The following is a 21,696-nucleotide window of genomic DNA, read 5'->3' as shown; positions in this document are numbered from 1 at the left end:
TATACGGTATACACCTGTCAAGATTTAGAGAAGCCTGCTTTAATTTGCTCACACTGGACAGATTAGCAACCAAAAGATGTGAATGGAGCAGTATGTGCATAACAATGTTCAATGACAACAATGACAATCATTCTTCACACATTTACCATGCAGATGTGCATATTGTGGCTACCGCAGTAAAAACAATGCTCTATAGTTTGCAATTTATTATAATCAGAGCTGGTTCAGGACATCATATCTATATTATGCATATTTCAAATTAATCTCTACTATAATGACCAACATTATCCTAAAAGAGCACCAAATTACTGGAAACGAGGTTTGATAGATAACAACATTTCTGGGACCCGCCTATTCTGTCCACCCCAGTTTCAAAACAGTTGCTCATTACGTGTTTGAAGCGCTTCATTTGCCCAATGACAAGTGATGTGGGGTGAGAACCATGTATGTTTGGGGAGGGAGCAAGAAAATGTATTGCATGTTATGGTTTATTCTTCTGTCTATTGTTTGACCATTGACTATAAGCTTATTGTGTCATTATGTCCAATTTTCGCTGTCTGTCTGCAGCAGATCCACTGGAACAAACTAACCTATAAGTAAGTTAAGTAAGCTTGAACATTGAACCTGAAATTGGGGATCAAAATGAACCCTGAAAACTCATACATTTATTTTTCTGTTGCGCTTCTTTGCTTGAATTAATTGTGGGTTCAGTTAGATCAGATTCCCCTCCTAACCCAACAGTCTGCGGTTTCATTTACACCTTCACCTACACCATCTTCAGAAAGAAGGTCAAATGTTCCAAACTATTCAGTATTCTTTATTCTTTTTCTGTCTTTTTCTGTTGTGTAAGTATTTCTTGGCTTGTATGTGTTATTAGACAGGACAGTATAGCGTGAAATGGAAGAGAAAAGCAGGGAGGACATTGTCAAATTGTTGGAGCCGGGAATCAATCTTACGATGTGCAGAGTACACTGTATGTGCCTTAAATGCTTCACTTTTTCATGCTTGTCACAATAAATTCTCCTCATTGCAGTTGTTATTTGGCAGAAGTCTTTGTGTGTAAATTCTTCTTATTCGACGATAGCAACAGACAGAACTTAAGACACTGTATTGACCTTCATGACCTTAGCAGCAGACTTGACTACAACCAGCTTTTAGTGACTGCACCAAGCTCATTTCCACTCTAGACTTCCATAGTAGTTTGTGCACCACGAGTCTGAGCCCCCCTACTGTGTACTAATCCACTCTGGGGTGTAGCTGAAAGTGGGACAATTACTGAGTCACTTGCCGTTCGAAACATCAGATTAGCACAATACCGCCTACAATGGCTTTGCTTCCTCTGCCGGCAAATCCAATTATGTTCTTATGGGCGCTGGTCTAAAAATAGTCGAAAATGACGGAAAACAGAGAGGGTGACACGTCATTACTGGTGAGCAAGGGGTAAATTATGTTATAGAGCTAAAAGGTGTTTATTGAGGGAATGATTGTCGTGTAATGAGAGCACGCGATGGACTTGCTGCCATGACGGACGCTGTGGTGCCATGGCGGCGAGGGGAAGGATTGGGTTCCGAACAGCCGAGGTCTGAAGGAACTTAAAGGCAGTCTCCTGGAATACCGGATGATATAAGGTAGGACATACGGAGTTATTACTTCTGGGGGGAATGTGAGCTACAGGACCCTAACCCAAACCAAAGACAGTGGCTGCTCATTAGAAAGCGTCATAATGGGACGTCCTTGGTTTTTGATCTCTATGAAAGCCTATCAGTGTCGACTAATACAAGATTCTACTCCAAAGCTTGAAATTGCGCCTGAAATTTAGCACTAAATTTGCAGGCAAGGTCAATGTGACTTTATGGGGACATGAACGCTATTCAAACATCTGCTTGTTTTGGAATAGAATTAAATATGAAATGTACTGCTTTAACATGACATTCAAACTACTTAATATTCCTGGATTTTTGTTTTAGTTGTTGTTGATTTTTTGTTTGGACAATGGAATTATACTTCTTTAAGCTAATGCTAATTGTTGTAGCACTTGGTGTGCCGTATCAAATAGAGTGGTATGCATTTACCTGATTAAGTCGTTTGGCACAACGTGATCTCTTCCTGTCTTCACTTGGAATTATCATGCAAACTCTCCTAATGCTGTTTGCAATATACAAACTGTTTAGCAATAATGTCCAGAATGGTGTATATGATTGAAATCGCAAAATAGTGTAAATTCTTTGCAGTTTCAAGGTGTTTCTTGACATGAACACTCTTTGTGCAAAAAAAGCAAGTTGTTTGCGGAAACTAGAAGTTCACTTTAATGAGCAGTAATAAAGGACTTAATTCATATGAACATATAGTTTACTATGAATGATTTGAGCTGGATAAGTACAGAATTAATAACTCCTAGCACCTTGATTATGATTAATTAATGTATTCCTTCAGATTCAAGCAACGTAGTTACTAAGCCTGAATAATTATTAATACACTATTTGTTTGTTGTGAATTAAGCCTTTGTTAATGCTTTATTAAGGCTAATTAAGGTGCAGTTATGATACAGTGGTACTTAATTAAATGTGACACGCAATTGCTGCTAAATACGCATTGCTACATTTAATTTATGACATGGGACATTGCAACAGACTCAGCAGGTTCTGAAGCTTCTCAAGGTTATTTGAATCATGCTTTTACACATGAAGTATTTAATTCAATTCAATTAAATGTATTTTGTTAACGTCCAAAATCACAACAGCCGTTGTCTCGGAGGGCGACAACCCTTTAACAGATCACCTTTTTAAAAATAATATCATATCATAAGTGGAAGAGTTGTAGTTGTGCCTACTCAGGTCCACAACTCTAAATCCATAAGCTTGTCTCACTGAACCTCTCACCTTTGACCTTTCACAATGGTTGTTAATATTTGTTTCCTTGATTGCAGCATCACTATAACACTAAAATTACAATAAAATCAGCAACCAACTGTTATTTATTTGATCCCTGTAGTTGAAAGAATGTAAGATAGGAGCGTTTAATACTATAAAGTTGAACGTAGAGGCTAAAAATGTAGACAAGCAGGTGATGTACCCTCCACCAGGTTACATAGTGCATCTTTAATTTGCTTAATTTATGATCCAGTAATCATTTCTATTGTAGATTTTCTTGCTTTGGACTATTTTGGATAACACAATATTACGCTTTGTTCATGTTTGAAGGATGGGTACTTTTGTGACCCTGGCGGAGGTGTTGGAGTTCCGGGGTTCACCACTGGAGGAGGATGAGGTCTGGTGTCTCCTCCTGGCCACCGTAGATGCCTTACTGGACATCTCCAAAAAGGGTATGCTCCTTCATAGGTGAAAAAACCTGCCTTGTAGGAAGTCATCCTTCTTTTACCACTCATCTGATTTCGCTTGAACGCTTCTAATGACTAAATCCTCTGTTTATGTTACACTGTGGCCTTCAGGTTCCGGGAACATGTGCAGCGTGCTAAGTCCAGGCTCAGTGCTGCTCTCAGCCAATGGGAGCGTGGCCTTTAAGAGCTGTGTCCGCTATGAAGATGCAGGCTCTTTCTCTGCTCCTGAGGCACAAGACGGCCACGCCGCCTCCAGCCGGATGGTCACTGAAAAGGTCTGTGCTGGGTTTAATGCAGGGCTATTCAACATGAGGCCCGGGGGCCAATTCAGGCCCTCCAAGCGATTTGATCCGGCCCACAACCCATCTTCGGAAAATATTAAATAAAGCATCTTGTTTCCTGGTTTAATTCTGGGTTTCCACTAGTTTAGGTCTTGGTTTAGTCCTTATTTAGTAACTTTAGACCTTCTTTGAGTCAGTTTTAGTCCTGGTTCAGACCCGGTTTGAAGTTTAATTCTAGTTATGTCCTTCTAGCAATGTTGGTAAAGCATTTTGTGTGTTATTGCTCACAAAAAATTAATCCATCAGCAGTTAGTGTATTGAAGTAACTCAATTGATTGAAACAGTGTTGGGGCTATTTTGTGACCCAAAATGTTATTACAGTTGTATGTGTTGTGCATCTCCATGAATGAAGATGAAGAACTGTTATAAACAAACTACTGACTTGAGAATATGAACAAAACACTCTTGAACAAAGAAAAGTTGCTAGTGTTAGCCGCTTACCTTAGCTTGAGTCACCGTCACAGGCAGAACATTTAATAATCCAGTCCATTTGATGCTTAATGTGAGATCCGTGACTTGTATGGGGATTATTTGTCCAAAAATATGGGCGTGCCAGGCGGATTTTACCAATATTTGTTACAAAGATCTATTTTTATCTGACTTTTTTCACTCAAACGTCAGAGTTACGTGATCCGCGGGGAGAAAGTAGCGAGCTCAGTGTCCGAATCAAGCTGTGATTGAGTGCACTATAAAGTCTGCTAAATATCTTATCTTATCTTATCTTAAATAGAACAGGGGACAGGGGACAACTGTGGACATTTGGATTGACACAGTCTTGTTTTTACACTTTTTTGAGATTTGAGTTATTTTGCTGTTAATAAATAAAAATTGCTATTTGCCGTAAGCTCTGTAGATCATTTCACATTCATCTATTTTTTAGATTTATGGTGCATTCACACTTGGTCCAATATTGAGCTCATTTTAGTCCTTACGTAGACTTGGGTCGATCCTTTTCTAGTATTTGTATAGCTTTGGTCAGGTCCAAGTTTATTTTTGGGGTTTTGTCCTGGTCCAAGTCCCAATTTTGATGTAGTGAAAGTGTAAACGCACTCTTTGTGTGGGTATATTTAATGTTTATTTACAACGTGCATCCCACTGTCCTTTCCAATTAAAAACTAAACAAGTATTGGCTGAATATTTCATATCGGACCATCCTTATTGCACAAACGTAACCTTGTCAAAATTGCTTGTTTTCAGATGGTTGTGTACTCACTTGGGATGACTCTTTACTGGTGCGTGGATTATCAACTACCTCAAAACCAGGTACTGTTCATGAGATCATGTAACGTGTAACAATATTGTCCCTAACACGCTGCGTGCCCTCTATGCCTCAGCCAGTGCAGTTGAGCGCAGAGCTGGAGGGTCTGCTGCTCAGTATGTGTGAGGAGGTGTGTGTACGAAGGCCTGTGCTGCTCACTGTGCTGGAGAGCTGTGAGCTGCACCAGAAGTCCGCCATGCTGCCCCCGGCCCAGTGCTGTGTCAGGCAGCTTGTGGAGGACGTCTGCAAAAGCGCGGTGAGTCACTGGAGCCTCACCCAAGGGACAACGAAAAATAGTCTAGCTAATTTTGAAGGGAGATGCATTTGTATAAAAAAAAGTATCTCTGCCTGGTGCTGAGACACAACATGGTAGTGAGGAGGTGATGGAGAGGCTGAAGTGGCCCATGGTTTGGCTCCTGTGATTGTCTGATTGTCTTAATGAATTTAGTACTCGCTTTGGCTTCGATAAGCAGATGTCAGTTGTTGTTATGTTCCAAAGATAACTTAGATTAAAGGTGCACTATGTACATTTCCCGCTGCAAGGTCTGCTTGTCTCATCAATCTTCATGCAGACGAGCAGGTGACACCACTAAGCCAAGTTATCACCTCAAGAATGTATGTTTTTTAGCAATAAAAACACCAGTATTTGAACTAGACACAGTTACAATTAACAAAGATAATGGACGCTTGGAGCTCTTGGTTTCAGGTTGGTTTCTCCCCCAGTCAATTACAGCATCTTCAACAGGTCTTTAGAGTGCAAGTCTAATGCCATACCCACTAAAACATCAGAGCTAAGAAAAATCTGACCTTTGACATAAAAATAATTGACTGGTGACTTGCACAGTTTGGTGACACCTGCCAGTTTTTTGATATATCTGCTCATGCAATCAATTTAAGTGTGTCAGCTGTGAAATATAGGCTTATAGCATGCTGTGTATAAAATAGGTTGTCCCATAAAATTGAGTTATTGTGTAGTGAAGATAGGGAGGAAAATGTATTTTCATTCATAGTTAAAAAAGCGATATGCATGCCAGATGGCAGCTGATGGTCAGTCGCTCAATACAGTCTAGACGGGTAAGTTTAATGCCATAGAGTGGAACCAGGCAGTGCAATAACATCTCCATAGAGACGGGCAGGTAGCCACCCGAAAAGTGACATAGTGTACTTTTAAGTTTGTGACAGTTGTTTCACTTGAGTGAGTCTTGTAGGTGCTGAAGTTGGTGCTTGTTGTCTTTGTTTCTCGCAGGCTGATAATGTGTCCGTGTCTGAGAGTGGATCCGAGCTGAACGACCGCAGTCAGATGGTTCGGGACAGATTACACAGTGAGTTCTGATTCAGGAATAGCTCATCTTCTCCCTTCATTGGGATTGTTTGCCAATGAAGGTTTGAGGGACCAAAACGTCTTAATTAATAAATTAATCAAGAGTGAGACAGTGAGTGTTTTTCTAAAGATCTTTTACCCATTGACATTTTGCTCAAGCCAAGAGACACCAGACTTATATACAGGAAAAGAGTGTTAATTTATTGTAAGGATGTCACAATATCAAATTTGGAATTTTGTGTGTGGAAACATTGCTCTTATTATTCAGGGTTACTAACACCATGACCTAACAACATTGGTTGTGTTAACATGCACACCAGAATTCTGATCTGATTTCTGGAGATTATCGAATTGTCATATAAACAGTTACATCTAATGTGAGATATCTGAATTCATTCTGATATTTCTTTGTAATATACATTGAAATTTCTTCCAAAATTGGCTTGAATTATAATATTTTTTTTTTTTTAGTTAGTTATGATTATATTGGCACTTGAATAATTACAATTATCGACTAACCACATGATCTTGACATTGATTCGAGACAATTGTTTGTAGGAGCTTCCTTTAACCACTCTCTATGGGGCCCCAAGCAAAGGACTCTTACAACTTACTCTCCGTCTGAACCGAGAGGGTAAGAACACGACTGATTCTATACAATTGAGTTTGATGTAAAAGTTCTTTTAACTGAGCGTGAGATTGGATCCCCGTGTGTGCAGTAACTCTATTGGGGTGCGGCAGCGGGACTCGTTTTCTAGCTGGCAGCAGTTGCCCCGCAGCCCTTATCTGGACGGAGGTCGCGGTGCCAACTCCAGGTCCCTCTCTCAGTTCAACTCCAATATGAGCCTCAATGACAAGAAACTCAAGGTCAGGGAAGCAGGGAAATGGATGAATGTATTATCTGGAGCAAAGCAACAATGTCCATCTGTTTGGTTTTTCAGGACTTTGGACCAGAGTTTGTGCGGCTCTTGGATGAGCCATCGGTTGTGCTCGAACTTCCTGGATCTATTGTGGTGAGTAATAAACGAATGATATGTGTAAAAAAAGAAATAAAGGAGAGAGTAAATTGGTTATGCGGATATCACTACATTCAGAATATTAAGAGCTCAAATCAAAACTAAAAAGTTGTTTTCCGCTGTTGCTCTGATTGTGTAGCGCTTAGCTAGCTTGTTTGCTACCGGTAGAGGGAGGTAAAGGACGTTTCAACTCGCCTCACAAGTTATATTCTTCAACAAATGGACTCAGGGCGTTTTCATACTTTTGCTCCGAGAACGGTGTGACTGTCCCAGTATGACCATGGCAGCTGTAGCCTGGAGTGCAGTAAATCGCCACTCCAAGACCACTTAAAATAGGTGGTTAGCGGTGGCTAATTATCTGCTTTGCTACAGTCAAGTAAATTTGCCGTCCTATTGTTATGCATTTTTTACAGAATACGTAACATTTGTACAATACTGTAAACTTTCACAACAAAATGCAGTCTGTAAAATGTGTTCATGTACTATTTCCTGTTTTTGATTGTGTTCTCAGTCTAAGAAGGGGAAGTGTCCGACCACACAGAGGGAGCTGAGAGTGGTGATGCCCAGCGGTCAAAGCATCCAGGTCAAGTGTGAGGTCAAGTCCAGAGGAGGAGACGTCTTTGACATGATCGTGGCTCATTCCAACCTGGTGGAACATTTCTATTTCGGCCTTGCTTTTATTGATGGTAAAGAAGCAGATATCCCACACAATGTTACATTTTTGTATGTTAAATGCTTATTATTATTCATACATTATGAATCCAAAATTGATTGATTTTGACTTCTAGTGATCTTCTTTGTTTGATTATGATTTATTTTAATCTAAAAGTGCTCGTAATTTTTGCAACAAAAACATCTGTAATGTACTAAATGCCAGATAGATATGTTTAATGCCATACTGTGAAACATTGCTGGCAAAGCAATCAAGTCGCAAAATTATGTTCGTAGGTTTTCCTCCTCAAAAGATACATTTTGTTTAAAATTGTTAATCACTATGGCAATTTGACTTTTTTGCTATGATAATCCCGTCTTGTGTATTATCTATTCCTATTTTTCAGATAACGAGTTTTTCTTTGTGGACAATGACACAAAAATCTCCAAAGTTGCCCCAGACTCCTGGAAGAAAGTGCCTACCACCACATTTGTCCTTTTCTTTAGAGTGAAGTTCTTCGTCAGTGAGATGGCACTACTATTGTAAGTACAGCTTTACTGATTTACATCTTTATGGCTCAAAGCATTACAAATCTGTTTGTCCCAGGCACAAGCAGACTCGGCACCAGTACTACCTGCAGCTGCGCAGGGACCTGCTGGAGGACCGGCTGGCCTGCCACGAGGAGACCGCTCTGTACCTGGGAGCGCTGGCTCTCCAGGCAGAGTATGGAGACTGCCCCGAGGTAGGAACGCTGTGTCATCACAGTGTGCTCAGTCTGAATGTGTCTGAAGTGTGCATGTTCGTTCATTTAGAGAGCAAATATGCCATATCTGTCTGCTCATAGTCCAATATAATAGAAGGGAATCAAAGAGCAGAAATCTTGAGAAAGACTAGCTTACGAAGCTGAAAAAATTTTGATTATTTACACATCAAACTGCCAGTGCCCTTGATGTACTTTGACTACTATAGTCATGTTTCAACTGGCCCTGGCCCCAAAACCGGTTCACTTAGGAGAGCTCTGGCACGGTTCTTTTAATGGCAGAATCATGCTCAGGGCCTGGCTCTGCATCATGGGGCAGAGCTCTGCTACGTAGGCAACTGACATCACCAAACATAACAAATGTTTTTCTAATATATAAAATCTAAGTTTTACCTGAATAATACTTTTAATCATGAGGCCGATCTCAGCAATTCACAAAAAGAAGTTCAGTTATTCAGTTCTGTTTGTGGCACTGAGATGTGGCTACTCGTCTGTTTATTTTACATTTCAGCATCTCTTTATGTAATGCCTTAGGTTGTGTAGTGTTAATGTTAATGTTAATGTTAATGTTAACGTTAGATGCATCAGGCATTGGAAAAATAATGTTTTATTTGAATGCAATTTCTTCCAAGGGAAATTATGTAAAAAAGACAAACTAATATGGCAAAGACAATAGAAAATGTTAAAGATTGTTATTTAAAATGTTTGTACTTTGTCTTCCAAATACAACAGTTTCTCTAAAAATCCACTGATCAACTGACACATTTCACCAGGGTTGTTGATGATCAAATTTGTCTTGAGCATGTAAAAACACACAAAAAATCAGATCTAATTTTTGGGTTATCCGATTATTCTTGTTATCTGATTTTAAGTATCATGTGGCAGCTGGATAGAGATCAGGCTGTACATGTTTATTTCAGATGTTCTATGATGTTTTATAATTTGTTGATTTTATTAGATGTATGGCAGAAACTATTACCGGCCTGACCAGTACGTGTGCAAGAGCGTGATGGAGAAACGTGCCTTGCCCTACATTCAGGAAGAACTACTGCGTCTTCACACCAACAACGCACAAATGCTCGTGGAGGAATCAGAGCTGGAGTTCCTTAAGGTTCAAAATACATATGATCTACATATACCAGTAGTATGAAGATGCCTTGATGAAGATGTCTTACTTTTGTGTCGGTAAATGTGCAGGTGTGCCAGCAGTTGCCTGAATACGGTGTCTTTTTACACCGTGTGACGCGAGAGAAGAGGCCTTTGGAGGGAGAGATCCTTCTTGGAGTTTGTGCCAAAGGAGTCATCGTCTACGAGGTCAAAGACGGCTCTCGCTCCGCCGGCCAGAGCTTCTACTGGAGGGAGACATCGACCATCTCCTCCACCGTGAGCCTAACTGAGATGACCCCAGCAATTATAGTCATTGTTTTTGTGTGATAATAACTTGTTTGCTTCTTCAGAGGTGTAAGTTTGTGATCGAGTGCCGAGGCAGTAAGAAGAAATACACCTTTATCACAGAGAGATCAAAGATTGCCAAATACCTGTGCGAACTGTGTTCGGCCCAACACAAATTCAACAATGAAATGAACTCCCGAAAACTCACCTACAACCTCATCTCAGGTAAATGTGGGCGCAAATAATCTTGAGATTATTTTTGATCCATAGGCTCGTTCAAATTGTACCTGTACTGAATCCCATCCTTCTGCATAAACGGGAACGTTTGCTCTGGCAAATCACTTACAAAATCTTCTGCACAATTTAGCAGATTTCAGGAGTAGCAAAAAGTATTCAGCTCTAACTTTGATTACTTTTGCACTATAGGCAAACTATAAAAAGCAGTTTGTCTCTCCCCTAATTTCAAAGTGTAAAACTCCTAACTAAAAACATGATCCACCACGTTTTATATCAGACTGTGTTTCTCCTGTCCCATGCACACATAATCAAATAGATCTGTGGTGTGCGTTTACATACACAATAGAAATCTGATCATTAATAACAAATTAGAGTTATAACCTTTTCAATCTTTAAAATGTTCTCTTATTTTTGCCTTTGCAACATTAGTTTCCTTTAATTGCATAATTTTCACTGTCAAAGCCTGCACAAGTCTGAACAATTAAATCAAACCAGATTACGCAACACCAACATTTCCCCCACAAATAAAGGCTTATCTTATCTTATCTTTACTCATATCAGAGAGAACACTTTAAGACAGTTCTAGTCATGATTCCAGAAATCAGATAATCATCACATTTTTGGTGAGTAAATGTAACTGTGTAGCTGAGCGTTCGGTTGAATGTTGCTGAATCCTCCGGCCAGGCAGTTTTGACCAAACCAGGCTCATGATCCAGAAAAGGCTCCTGCTGCTGACAAGTCGCCCAAATAGGTTCAAGACTGAGCACAATTGTCTCTGAGCCTCCTTTTTTCTCCAGATGAAAGCATCGGGCAGTACAGCCCGAGGTGTCGCTCCCAGAGCAGTCGTCTGAAGTCTTACTGTTGCTCTGAGACGCCTCAGGACGACAGCGGCCTGACCACGCCTCAGGAGGAGCCCATGTCCAAACTGTGTGACGACGTGACTGCCAGGATCCAGTCACGCGTCAAGATGAAGAGGCCCAGCATCAACGAGCAAAGGTGACCAGCCCAGAGATATTCTACATCACTTTCACAAAACAATATAATCAGATGGAAGTTATGCTCTGGACAACTATTATTTAAGCCACACAAAACCATTTTTGAGTTGTTCTTGCATTCAACAACCATCGTGAATTATCAGATGAGACAGAACTTTATTGATCTCACAGTGGAGAAACGTTTTAAGGTAGCACTTCATCTTAGCTGTCAGCAATCACTAGCTACATTTTCCTCACTAGAAAATAATCAGGTAAGAATAATTTTCTCACTCAATAATTATGCCTGATTTTTGTGAGTGTGTTTACATGCCCAAGAGAAACCGAATAAATCTAGTGTGTCAGTTAATCAATCAAGAGCTATTTAGTGCCTTGGCTTTGCACCTTTTCTAGTTGGTGTGGTTGGTCACATAAAAGGGCTTCCTGTGTCTTGTGCAGCACATGCTCCAGTAGTCAGCGCAGCAGCTCAGTGATGCGCTCTCCATCCTGTTCTCAGAGGAGTGGATCTGAAGCACCCTCCGTCTCCCCTGCCGCTAGAGGTACACGCAAATACACCGCTGCCTCGCTCACTTAGCATCCACATCTAGATTAGCGTTACACAACAGGAGGCCTTGTTAGCTCTGGCGCATGTTTTTCCTTCTATATTTAGTATCTGTAACTTTTGTTCCCAAACAGAAACTTCACCCAAACTTGGCACGTCTTCAGAGCGAGAAGTCATCTGTGTCACTTTAAAAAAGGATACTAAACTTGGCCTGGGTATGTACATAGTGTCATAATATCATTTTAAATATTAGATTTCTGGTGGGTAAAGAGGTTATGAGGATGACATCACAACATTTTTAATTTTAGCAGCGAGTGTCTGAGTTTCAAAGGCAAGTGATGTCATTTTCTCCTGTAAAAGCTCAAAACTAAACTAATGTGAAAGAGCTGCTACAATTTGATAAAAAATTTAAAAATCTACAACGCTGCTAAATATTTAGTTTGTATACGAAATCTAACAAAAAGAAAATCAGGTAAAAAGTTGTAGAAAACCAAATAAACAACACTACAGCTACACTCACTTTTAACACAGACTTAATCATACACATCACACATCTGATTACACTTCTGTCCTTAAATAAGATGTTTCTGAGTCTTTTTGTTGAGGAAAGTAATTGTCATGAAGCGAGTTGAAGTCCTTTATCACCCCCTATCAGTAGTTGACAAGCTGCCTAAGCTCTGCACAGCAGGGGAAAACAAAGGAGCGAGTATCCTCAGTTTTCAATAGCTCTATAGACAACTATTAGGCAAAGAAACAAACATTTTTTCACTCACTGCCACTGTAATCCACCTTGTAATCCATATGATGAGACCTTGTATGCAGGTATCGTGATAGTGGGCGAAGACACGGTGGGCCGGTATGACCTGGGAATCTTTGTGGCCACCATTGTTCCCGGAGGACCTGCTGACAAGGACGGACGCATCAAAATAGGTAAAGATGAGATTTTAACACGATACTAATACAATATGTTGCATTGCTTTACTTTTTAGAATTATGAATAACTTATTTGACCATACACTGGGGTAGACACTATTAACAAAAAATAATGTTGATTCAAGTTAAATTGTTTCCTTCTCATTAGTGCAATTAAAGCTGTATTTGATTGTATGAGGGATGTTTGAGTAATCCTGTATTGTCCTGCAACTGAGGTTTGTGTGCTCAGAAAATTCATGTTTTTCAAAGTTACAATTATTTGAAAAATTAAGTGTGATTGAAAAATTAAGGTTCTAAAATGTTAGGAAGCCACTTTTGAAAATTAAAAACTGCTTGTTATGGTGAAATGACTTGTCAGTTTAGCATCAACAAAATGTAAAACTATGATCTACTATGTTAAAGTTCAACATTGATACTTGTTGTGTAATATGTGTTACTTAGTCTTAATAATATGAGCCTACACTCATGTCAGATAGGGACACCGGTCACTCTACACAAAGCATGTACTGACCTTATATAAGTATTCACACACAGGTCATATTAGCGTTAGTATGTCTCCTGTGAGCACTTTTTTAACCGTGCCCTTTGCCTTTAGGTGGTCGCCTGATCTCTCTGAACAACATCAGCCTGGAGGGAGTGACCTTCAGCGAGGCGGCAGAGGTCCTGAACAGCAGCCCTGAGGAGGTGCAGCTCATCGTCTCCCAGCCAAAAGGTGCTTTGTGTTCTGTAGAGCCGGCTTTGTAATGGGAGTCATTTCCTTTGCCCTGTTTGAATGGGACCCCGGCTCAGTGATCAAAAGGATTGGCTACTTTGAAATCGGTTCTTTTTGAGTACTGGTGCCTATTGTTAATGTATGACGCTTTGCAGGCCTTTTTCAAAGCTATTTTAAGTCCATGTGTTTATAGGCGAGTTAAAAGTGAATACATTTTTTAAGACAAGATAAAATAACCTTAATGGATCAGATAAGGTAATTTCAGTGTTGCAACTGAAAATTCCAGAACAGCAGTAGAATAAAAAAGAATCCAAAAATATGCTGCTTATATCTTCATTTGGTGTTGCCATAATAAACCAAGAGAGACTTGTCCATCCTTTGGAGAGGAAATATATATTTTAATCACAATGCTTAATTAGGCCCGAGCGCCACAAGCTGGCGAGAGGCCTATTAATCTCGTAAGGCCGTGCGAAGCACGGCTGCGAAAGTGCGCACGTAGTGCGCACGAAATCGAGCGCGAAGCGCTCGCCCACTTCCAAACACTCACTAACGCACTCCTCCACTCATGCACGCCCCGTGCATACTAATTAGTTGTAGGAAAATGGAACATTACCGTTGTAAACGGGCGAAGCCCGTGCAAAAGTTCGCACTAAACGAGCACTTTACATTGAGATGACGACCGCGAAGCGGTCGTCATCCCCATATAAAGCACTCATTTGCGCTAAGTAGCTCACGAATACGTTCCCCATCTCTTGCATGTTCCGTGCATATAAGCATGTAATGCAAAAATTGAACATTATTACTGTATAGAGGGCCAAAAACACAAAGTGGGCGGAGCCCACTCAAAATTATCGAAAGTACCCGTCAGTGACCAGGGACCCACACCATGAGGTAGGAAAGCGCGAGCGCTTTCCGAAAATGTATAGTTTATGATATTTGAAAAATGGGAAACATTGTTTTCGCATCGGAATATTATTCTTTCTTTCTTTCTTTCTTTCTTTCTTCTTCTCGGGACCAACCCCCCTATTTTTCACCCAGTGAACATTGACGAAAAGTCACAAAAATTTGCACACCTCTAAAAATCGTGCCTCTCTACATTCTGGCTATTTCCCTTTTCTAAAATAAAAAAAATTGGCGCGTCAGCGCCACCAAATGTACCAAAAATGCATTGAGAGATGGGAAATGACCCAAAAAAAATCTGATCGTAGAATCATGAAATTTGGCGGAGGTAGATGGTGACAAGAGAAGTAAAAAATATTATTACGGCAATGCCGTCCGCCCAACCAAATGTCGGCCATATTGCTTCAAAAATGGCTAAACATGACTTCGGAGTTTTTCCAAACGTCGTACTTTTACGAACTCCTCCCAGGGCGTTGGCCCTAAAAAGCTGAAATTTGGTGAAAATGCTACTGAGGAGTGGGACATCAAAAGTTATCCAAATTACATTGATACCTCTCACGGTCTCTGAGCGGCGAAGCCGCAAACTGTAGCTAGAATTTCAGAAATCTCCCATATTTAAAATTTCTGCCGTTTGCGCAGATAAAGTCCGAATTGCGTCAAATTAGAATCAGTTGTTAAACTCTTTGCCCTAAACCTACTTGAAGTGAAATAAATTCATTTGGCGCCACAGCGCCCCCTACAGATTTTATATGGAGGTTAAATGTTTAGTTTTGCGAAATTATATGAAATTTGACACACAACTCAATTTTAGCATCCCCATCAAAAAAGTCAATGACTCATGTCATAATTGTTATGGCGTTGCCGTAACGATGACCGAAACCTTTCATGTTTACACTTTAGACTTTCACAAACTCCTCCCAGGGCGTCAGCCCTATTAACCTGAAATTTGGTGAGACTCATCTTCAAGACCATCAAAAGTTATCCACATTTTCATTCAAAGAGTCACGGTGTCTGTGCGGCAAAGCCGCACATTTTGCCAAGAATTCAAAATAAAATAGCTTTTTGATGGTAAAACAAAGGGGAGAAGATGTGACAGCGTCACAGATTCAGCAGTAGGCGTAATAAAAGGACAATTGGGGCTCCTCTTGCGGCGTGGCGGCGGCGTGGCGGCGGCGTGGCGAGGGCCGATCATTGCCGCTTGCGGCTATATTTGATTATTATTATTTATTTCCAACCCAATTGAGTAGGGATTGAAAAATAGGAGTCAGTGCTTTAGGTGCCCCAGAAGTACTACTGTACACATACATTTAAATTCTGAAAAAAAGGTAGATAGTCGGGCACCAACAATTAATCAACTAATTATGACGAGTTGACTATAAAAATAATTGCAGTAGTATTTTACTCATATGATATCTGAACTACTCACCTTGTTCTGGAAGTTGGCCTGATTATTCTCATTTAACATGGGGCTACTGACCTCGAGAGAAAATAACTTATAAACAGACTAAAAGGCCATTTTCGGCCCAGTGAGCCGTGAGACCTTTCCTTTGTTCTCCACTTAAGTGAACAGGAAGTGCCATTAAAAAGGAAGTGCCGAGCCGTGTCAAAAAGAGCCAAAAGTGGGCGGGGCGGAATAAGACTCTAAAGAACAAGCCAAAATATAAGATTATTGTTGTAAATATTCTCTATCTCAAAGCCTTCAGCCACCATATTTCACTCCATATTCATTTATCTGGTCGACAATGTATTTAAAAATGTCAATATACAATAGACATAATTTAATCCACTGCTAAAATAATTGTTGGTTGCATTTATTTAGAGGGAAATGTGGACTAACCCTTAATTGGCCTTCATAAAGCATGAACAAAGACTTAATTAAAACAAATGGTTTATTTTATTTTTTATTTTTATCACCTTTATTCAACCAGGTTTGAACTCCTTGAGATTAACAACAACCCGGACAAAAGGCAACAGCACACAAACATTTTAAAATTAAGAACGAAATAAAGACAGATTCAGGCTTAGCAACAGCTTAATTAAGGAGTTATAGAAGTAGTGAAGCTATTAAAAGTGTAGTTGTTCTAAAGTGTTGCCAAAAATGCAATTAAATATTAGGAGTGTCTTTGATAAACACTGTATTTCCATCACTTTGAAAACGTGCTATTATAAATGATCTAATCCTATGTATGCAGGGATTTGCATATTTGAGAACAGTTATACTTGCTTGGACCCCTCAGAATGATGTGTATATATATATATATTTTTTTCATCACAGTAGTCACATCCTTTTGCAGTAATGGTCATTAAAACGTTTGCCAGGACTAAAGTTCAAGTTGGATTCACACTTGGTTCTGATTTGCTTCTCTGCAGTTGCCGTCAGCCCCATCAGCATGCGCTCTCCCATCCTGAGGAATTACGGATCTCAAACCCTGCTCACGGACAGCCGCTCCGGAGACGAGAGCATAGACGACATATTCTCGGTCATGACGACGCCGAGGACAAGCAATCGCCTCCTTGTGCCCAGAGATGTGCGCATCATGGGTGCACTGGTAAAAAGCCTTGAACAAATACAGCTCCAGACTGTTCAAATATAGGCATTTCATTTTGATTTTTCATTTGATGGTTTCAGGACGGCAACAGCACCAAGACAGAAGTGATCACCATGGAGCTGAGGAAGATCTCTGGAAGTCTGGGTATCAGCATTTCTGTGAGTGGAAAGTTAAATCCTTGATAAATGTCTACTCGACTGACTGTGGTAAAGTCTGCTCAGCAATGTTAAAATTACGATAAAACCAGAGAAGAAATACTAAACCGTGGCATCTGCAATATTTCTACTAAGGAAATACTGGCATGTTTAAATGGAAAACTGAAATGAAAGCTGAAAATGATACTGTAGTTTGCTGTGGAGCCTCTCTGTGCTCTAATCTGTTGCCATTTCTGCAGAGGTGGACAAAGAAGTCAAAAAATCAAAAATATAAGACTATCGTTTGTTACTTCCAAGTAAAAATATTCAAGAAGAAAAACAAAGTTAGCAGTCCCAGAAATTACACACTGAAACGTTTTTGTTCTCACTAAATGTTCTACTTTGTTTTAAATAAACTCCTTTTTTCAAATGATGAACCACAAAAAAAGAGAAAAAATATTAAAATATCTAGAGGAGCAGAGCAAGAAAAAAAAAAACAATTTCAAATCATGTGATATTGTCAACAGAAAGCTTTTGTTACTTGTAGACTTACTCGCAGTTAGAAAATACATTTTGACTCAAGTAAGAATACTTGAGTAAGAGTACAAACTCTAAGTATGGTGTCTGAAAAGTCTGGATTTCCGCCTATATAAAAGACTTATGGTGGCTTGTATTACATAAATAACTGTTTGTAAGTCAGAGGTGTCGCAGGCAGCATTCGGCCCCCTAGACATTTTAATCTAGTCCGCAAAATGTTTATAATTTATATTTATACATTTTCTATAGAAAATATAAATATAAAGTAGTAAAGTATACTTTTTATCGCTAGAATTATGAGTCCCACCCCTCACGCTGCTGGAGCAAGTGCCAAGAACTGAGAGGTGTCGACACGTGTGGAAGAGGTCTGAGCGGGAAAGAGACGTGTGGTTTTGGGAAACATGTATTAAAACATGAGAGTGAAGCTGCTGTGAGCTCTGACTGTGTCCACACTAATGTGACTGTGAACACCAACACAATGCACTCATTTCATTCACTACATGAATCATTTGTCACAAAAATAAGCTTAAAGTATAAACATAGTGAGCTCATTTTGAGTCTGTGACATCAACATTTCATATCAGAAATAAGTCCATGTTTCTGCAGCAGATGCATGAATATGGACTCAATATTTCATCTGCTGCAGATTTGCGCAACCACACACTGTATAACTATTACTGGTCTATATAGATCTATTTATTTCTTATATTTTTTAATATCGAAGAGATTTGGGGCTGAAGCAAGAAAGACCCTTGTTTAAAATCACTACGGAAACTAAATCTTGTATTTTGTGTTCTCAGACTGGTGATAACGTCAACGTGTCGAATGGAGGAATCTACATCAAGAGCCTTGTGCCAGGAGGGGCAGCAGAGAGAGACGGCCGCCTGCATGTTGGTAATAAAACAATCTTGCCCTAATAATGATAGTTTATTGATTATATTTTGTCAGATATTTTAAATAATTGTCTGTTATAGGTGATAGAGTGGTGGAAGTAGATGGCGTTGGCTTCCAGGGCTTCACCTATCGACAGGCCGTGGAGTGTCTGAGTAAAACTGGGGAGGTAAGCCTTTGGGATTGGAATTGTTAGACTGAGATTTATAAAGCTCTATAAATTCTATGCAATGTTAACGGACTCATGCACCTGGGATATTAAACTCCTGAATGAAACAATAGATGGATACCTTTGAACTATTCTTCTGGCAACTTGGAAAAGGGCAATCACAAGTAAAAGGATGATAAAAGGAACTGAATATCAAGGTCTGGATGCTAATACAGTAACTATGGACACATACAAAATGGAACCTTTACTTTTACTAGTTGGCGTAATCCCTTATTCGTCCAGTAGAATTCTTTTACTATTAACTTTAAAAGGGAACATATTTACTTAGACACTAAGACAAATGGGACAAATTTGGGACTTTGTTTGAATATTTTAGGACTTGCTTGAATTTCTTGTTTTATAGAAATAAAAGATGGATGAGACCACCCGCAGAGTGTGAGAATAAACATATTTGTAATGAAAATCAAGATACACCAAATTGGTTCAGACTTTCTTGTAAATAAGTGTTTGAAGTTATCGTTATATTTAAGTTATATTCCCTTCTGAACAATCCCGCAGATAGCCATGTTTTAATCAGTAACCAACCTGATTTAAATAGGTTTACATTCATTTTTTACATAAAACTGCACTTGCAACCTTAAGTTTCTCAAATGTAATGTCTTCATATGTAATAAGGACTTTTTTGTGATAAGTTTCTTTTAGGCGGTTTCTCTGCTCACTCCTCCAGGTGGTGATCATGTCGGTGGAACGTGAGTCCATGAACCGGCCTCGAGTGTCTCTGAGTGTGGAGAGCTGCAGCAGTGGATCCACCACCAGCCCGTCCACTCAGCCCAAGAACAACCGCTGCTGTCCCACAACGTCCTCTCAGAGCTCCTCCGTCCCTCCCAAAGAGTTCAGCTTTGTAAATGAAGGTATGAACTTTCACACACTTTCTCCTGCTCCTGATCCTCTGACCCGACCTCCCCGCCTCCTTATCCCTCTGGCCTGGACTTATCCAGCAGCTACACTCCTGCAGGTGTCGGCTGCTGGCTCGCTCTGCGTCTCACAGCTCCTGCTGAAAATACACTCAAACACAGTTCAGTCCACAGAGTCCTTCTTTTTTAAGCTATTATAGAGCTATTAATATTTAATGAAGTATTATCAGTGTGACTTAGCAGGAAAGGCTCAAGGCTGAATAAGAGAAAGCTGTTTAATTGAGTGTCTACTGCATGCATATTTATCCACAAATATTTGTATATCAGTTTCCTGGTTTGCACACATCGATCTTACTTGCAGCTAGTTGCATTATTTACTTGGTAAAGCCAGTCACGTAGAAAATATGTACCGTTTACATTTAAAGGCATTTTTAAAGCCCACATCACAGTTTTATTTCAAGTAATTATAAAATTACTGTTTTCCTAATGTTTACGGAAGACTGAAGAGAAAATGCAAGTAAAGTATTTTCATTTTGATACAGAAAATCCTAAAATAATGAAGAATTTTGTCATTATTTTTAATATGCATGCGTGACTGTACTGTTTGTGTGCTTGTGTTGTGTTGGTTGTTTTAATTATATTAAAACTTATTTTTATCAATAAGTTTATAACTCACATTCATACACAAAACAATGTTTAGTAACTGAAATGGAAACCTCTTCATTCTTTTCTCTGTGTCACTTCAGACAACACTCAGGAGGTGACTCTGACCAAGAGCGCTGTTGGACTTGGCTTCAGTTTCCTCATGTGTGAGCTTGACCCGCCCCGGGAGGACTTCAACAGTCTGGTCCGGATCAAAGAGGTGTTCCCGGGACAGCCGGCTCAGCAGAGCGGACAGATCCAGGAGGGCGATGTCCTACTGGCCATCAACGGACAGTCACTCAAGGAGCTGACGTATCCGGTATGCACAGCACGTTTCTATGAACTTTAATCATGTTATTTTGATGTTACCAAGATATAAAGCTTTACGATTTTGTGGCATTATGGACCTGAGCAATTTGTGCAACACCCAAGTGTGAAAATATTTAGACTATGAAGCATCTATCAGCAGTCTTGTCTTGTCAGGAACTGTTGTTATCGGGATTGAATGTCAGGAATCAGCATTTTTATGTCAAAAACGTTACGTTAGCAAGATGAACCAAATGCCCACAGAGATGCAATAGGCAAGGCAAGTTTATTTGTTGAGCACATTTCATACACAAGGCAATTCAAAGTGCTTCACACAACAGGAAAAAAATGCATTCAAATCACAAAGACATGACAGAAATCACAAAACAGTTTGAGACATGAAAGAGAAGAGTGCAAAAAAAAATCCTTTCAGTCAAACAGCTAAACAAAACAGTTTTTAGCTTAGATTTGAACATTTCTCAGAATACTTCAGACTGTAGTTCATCCGCACCAACACCAACACCAACCGACTGGACACATGTTAAGTGCTTATTTTGTGTTCACACTTGTCCAAGCTGAACTGTTCTATCAGGACAACTGCTCCAGAGTTCTCTTCAAATCTCTATTGGTTCAATATTATGCTAATTGAACATTTTATCATGTGTGACGACATAATCACAATCTCAATAGAAACATAACACAACATTTACAACATCTTTTAGAAGGTGCTGAAGCTCTTCAAGACTTCCTCATCTGACGTGTGTCTGACTCTGTGCCGACCTAACCCTGGTATGTGCCCAAAAACACACATTCTAGTGTTCAGAATTCCCCACCACGCTCAGCTCATCAATACACACATCCACTATGTGCTGTGCGCAGGGGTTCTTCCTTCTATTGATCAGTTCACTGGCACCTGAGCGATGTCGCAGTGTCTGCAATGAGCATTCCAATCAACCACAAAGGATGGACTCTGTTAATCTGATCAGCAATGGAATCGTCATTTTACGTGGGTTCATTTTCTGAAAGGATGGGTTGGTAACAACATCATTTGCAAAACTGTTGTGAAATGAGAATAAAAAAACCTTTCCTTTAGCTGTATATTTGTGTGTAATTTGCAGATACTGTATTGTGAGGATAGAAGATCAACAACAGCCACAGAAGC

General features: G+C 39.8%; 1 protein-coding gene across 1 annotated transcript; it reads left to right on the top strand.

The window, feature by feature from the left end:
* Positions 1–1,390: 1,390 nt before the first annotated feature.
* Positions 1,391–21,491, top strand: frmpd2 (FERM and PDZ domain containing 2). The gene is made up of 28 exons (XM_072456485.1): positions 1,391–1,628; positions 3,201–3,322; positions 3,449–3,612; positions 4,876–4,941; positions 5,013–5,192; positions 6,183–6,258; positions 6,816–6,891; positions 6,977–7,124; positions 7,199–7,270; positions 7,785–7,959; positions 8,332–8,467; positions 8,532–8,667; positions 9,644–9,796; positions 9,883–10,068; positions 10,143–10,302; positions 11,112–11,310; positions 11,745–11,845; positions 11,982–12,062; positions 12,670–12,777; positions 13,376–13,492; positions 16,763–16,941; positions 17,022–17,099; positions 18,413–18,506; positions 18,587–18,672; positions 19,400–19,583; positions 20,333–20,547; positions 21,257–21,323; positions 21,414–21,491. Exons 2-28 carry the CDS (start codon positions 3,202–3,204, stop codon positions 21,449–21,451), a joined length of 3,396 nt encoding a protein of 1,131 aa, XP_072312586.1. The 5' UTR covers positions 1,391–1,628; position 3,201; the 3' UTR covers positions 21,452–21,491.
* Positions 21,492–21,696: the final 205 nt, after the last annotated feature.

Source organism: Eucyclogobius newberryi, unplaced genomic scaffold, assembly GCF_026437365.1.
Source record: "Eucyclogobius newberryi isolate DKJ021-1_F unplaced genomic scaffold, fEucNew1.0.hap1 SCAF_20, whole genome shotgun sequence".
Taxonomy (NCBI): Eukaryota; Metazoa; Chordata; class Actinopteri; order Gobiiformes; family Gobiidae; genus Eucyclogobius; species Eucyclogobius newberryi.
The sequence above is the reverse complement of the archived record's forward strand: the minus strand, read 5'-3'. Positions and strand labels throughout refer to the sequence as shown.

What these genes read in the sequence shown, in the direction of transcription:
- frmpd2 (XM_072456485.1), top strand. Translation starts at nt 3,202, where the DNA reads ATGGGTACTTTTGTGACCCTGGCGGAGGTGTTGGAGTTCCGGGGTTCA. An exon ending in AGTGAGATGGCACTACTATT is followed by an intron (nt 8,468 to 8,531) that starts GTAAGTACAGCT and finishes TGTTTGTCCCAG; the next exon opens with GCACAAGCAGACTCGGCACC. An exon ending in GGACGGACGCATCAAAATAG is followed by an intron (nt 12,778 to 13,375) that starts GTAAAGATGAGA and finishes CTTTGCCTTTAG; the next exon opens with GTGGTCGCCTGATCTCTCTG.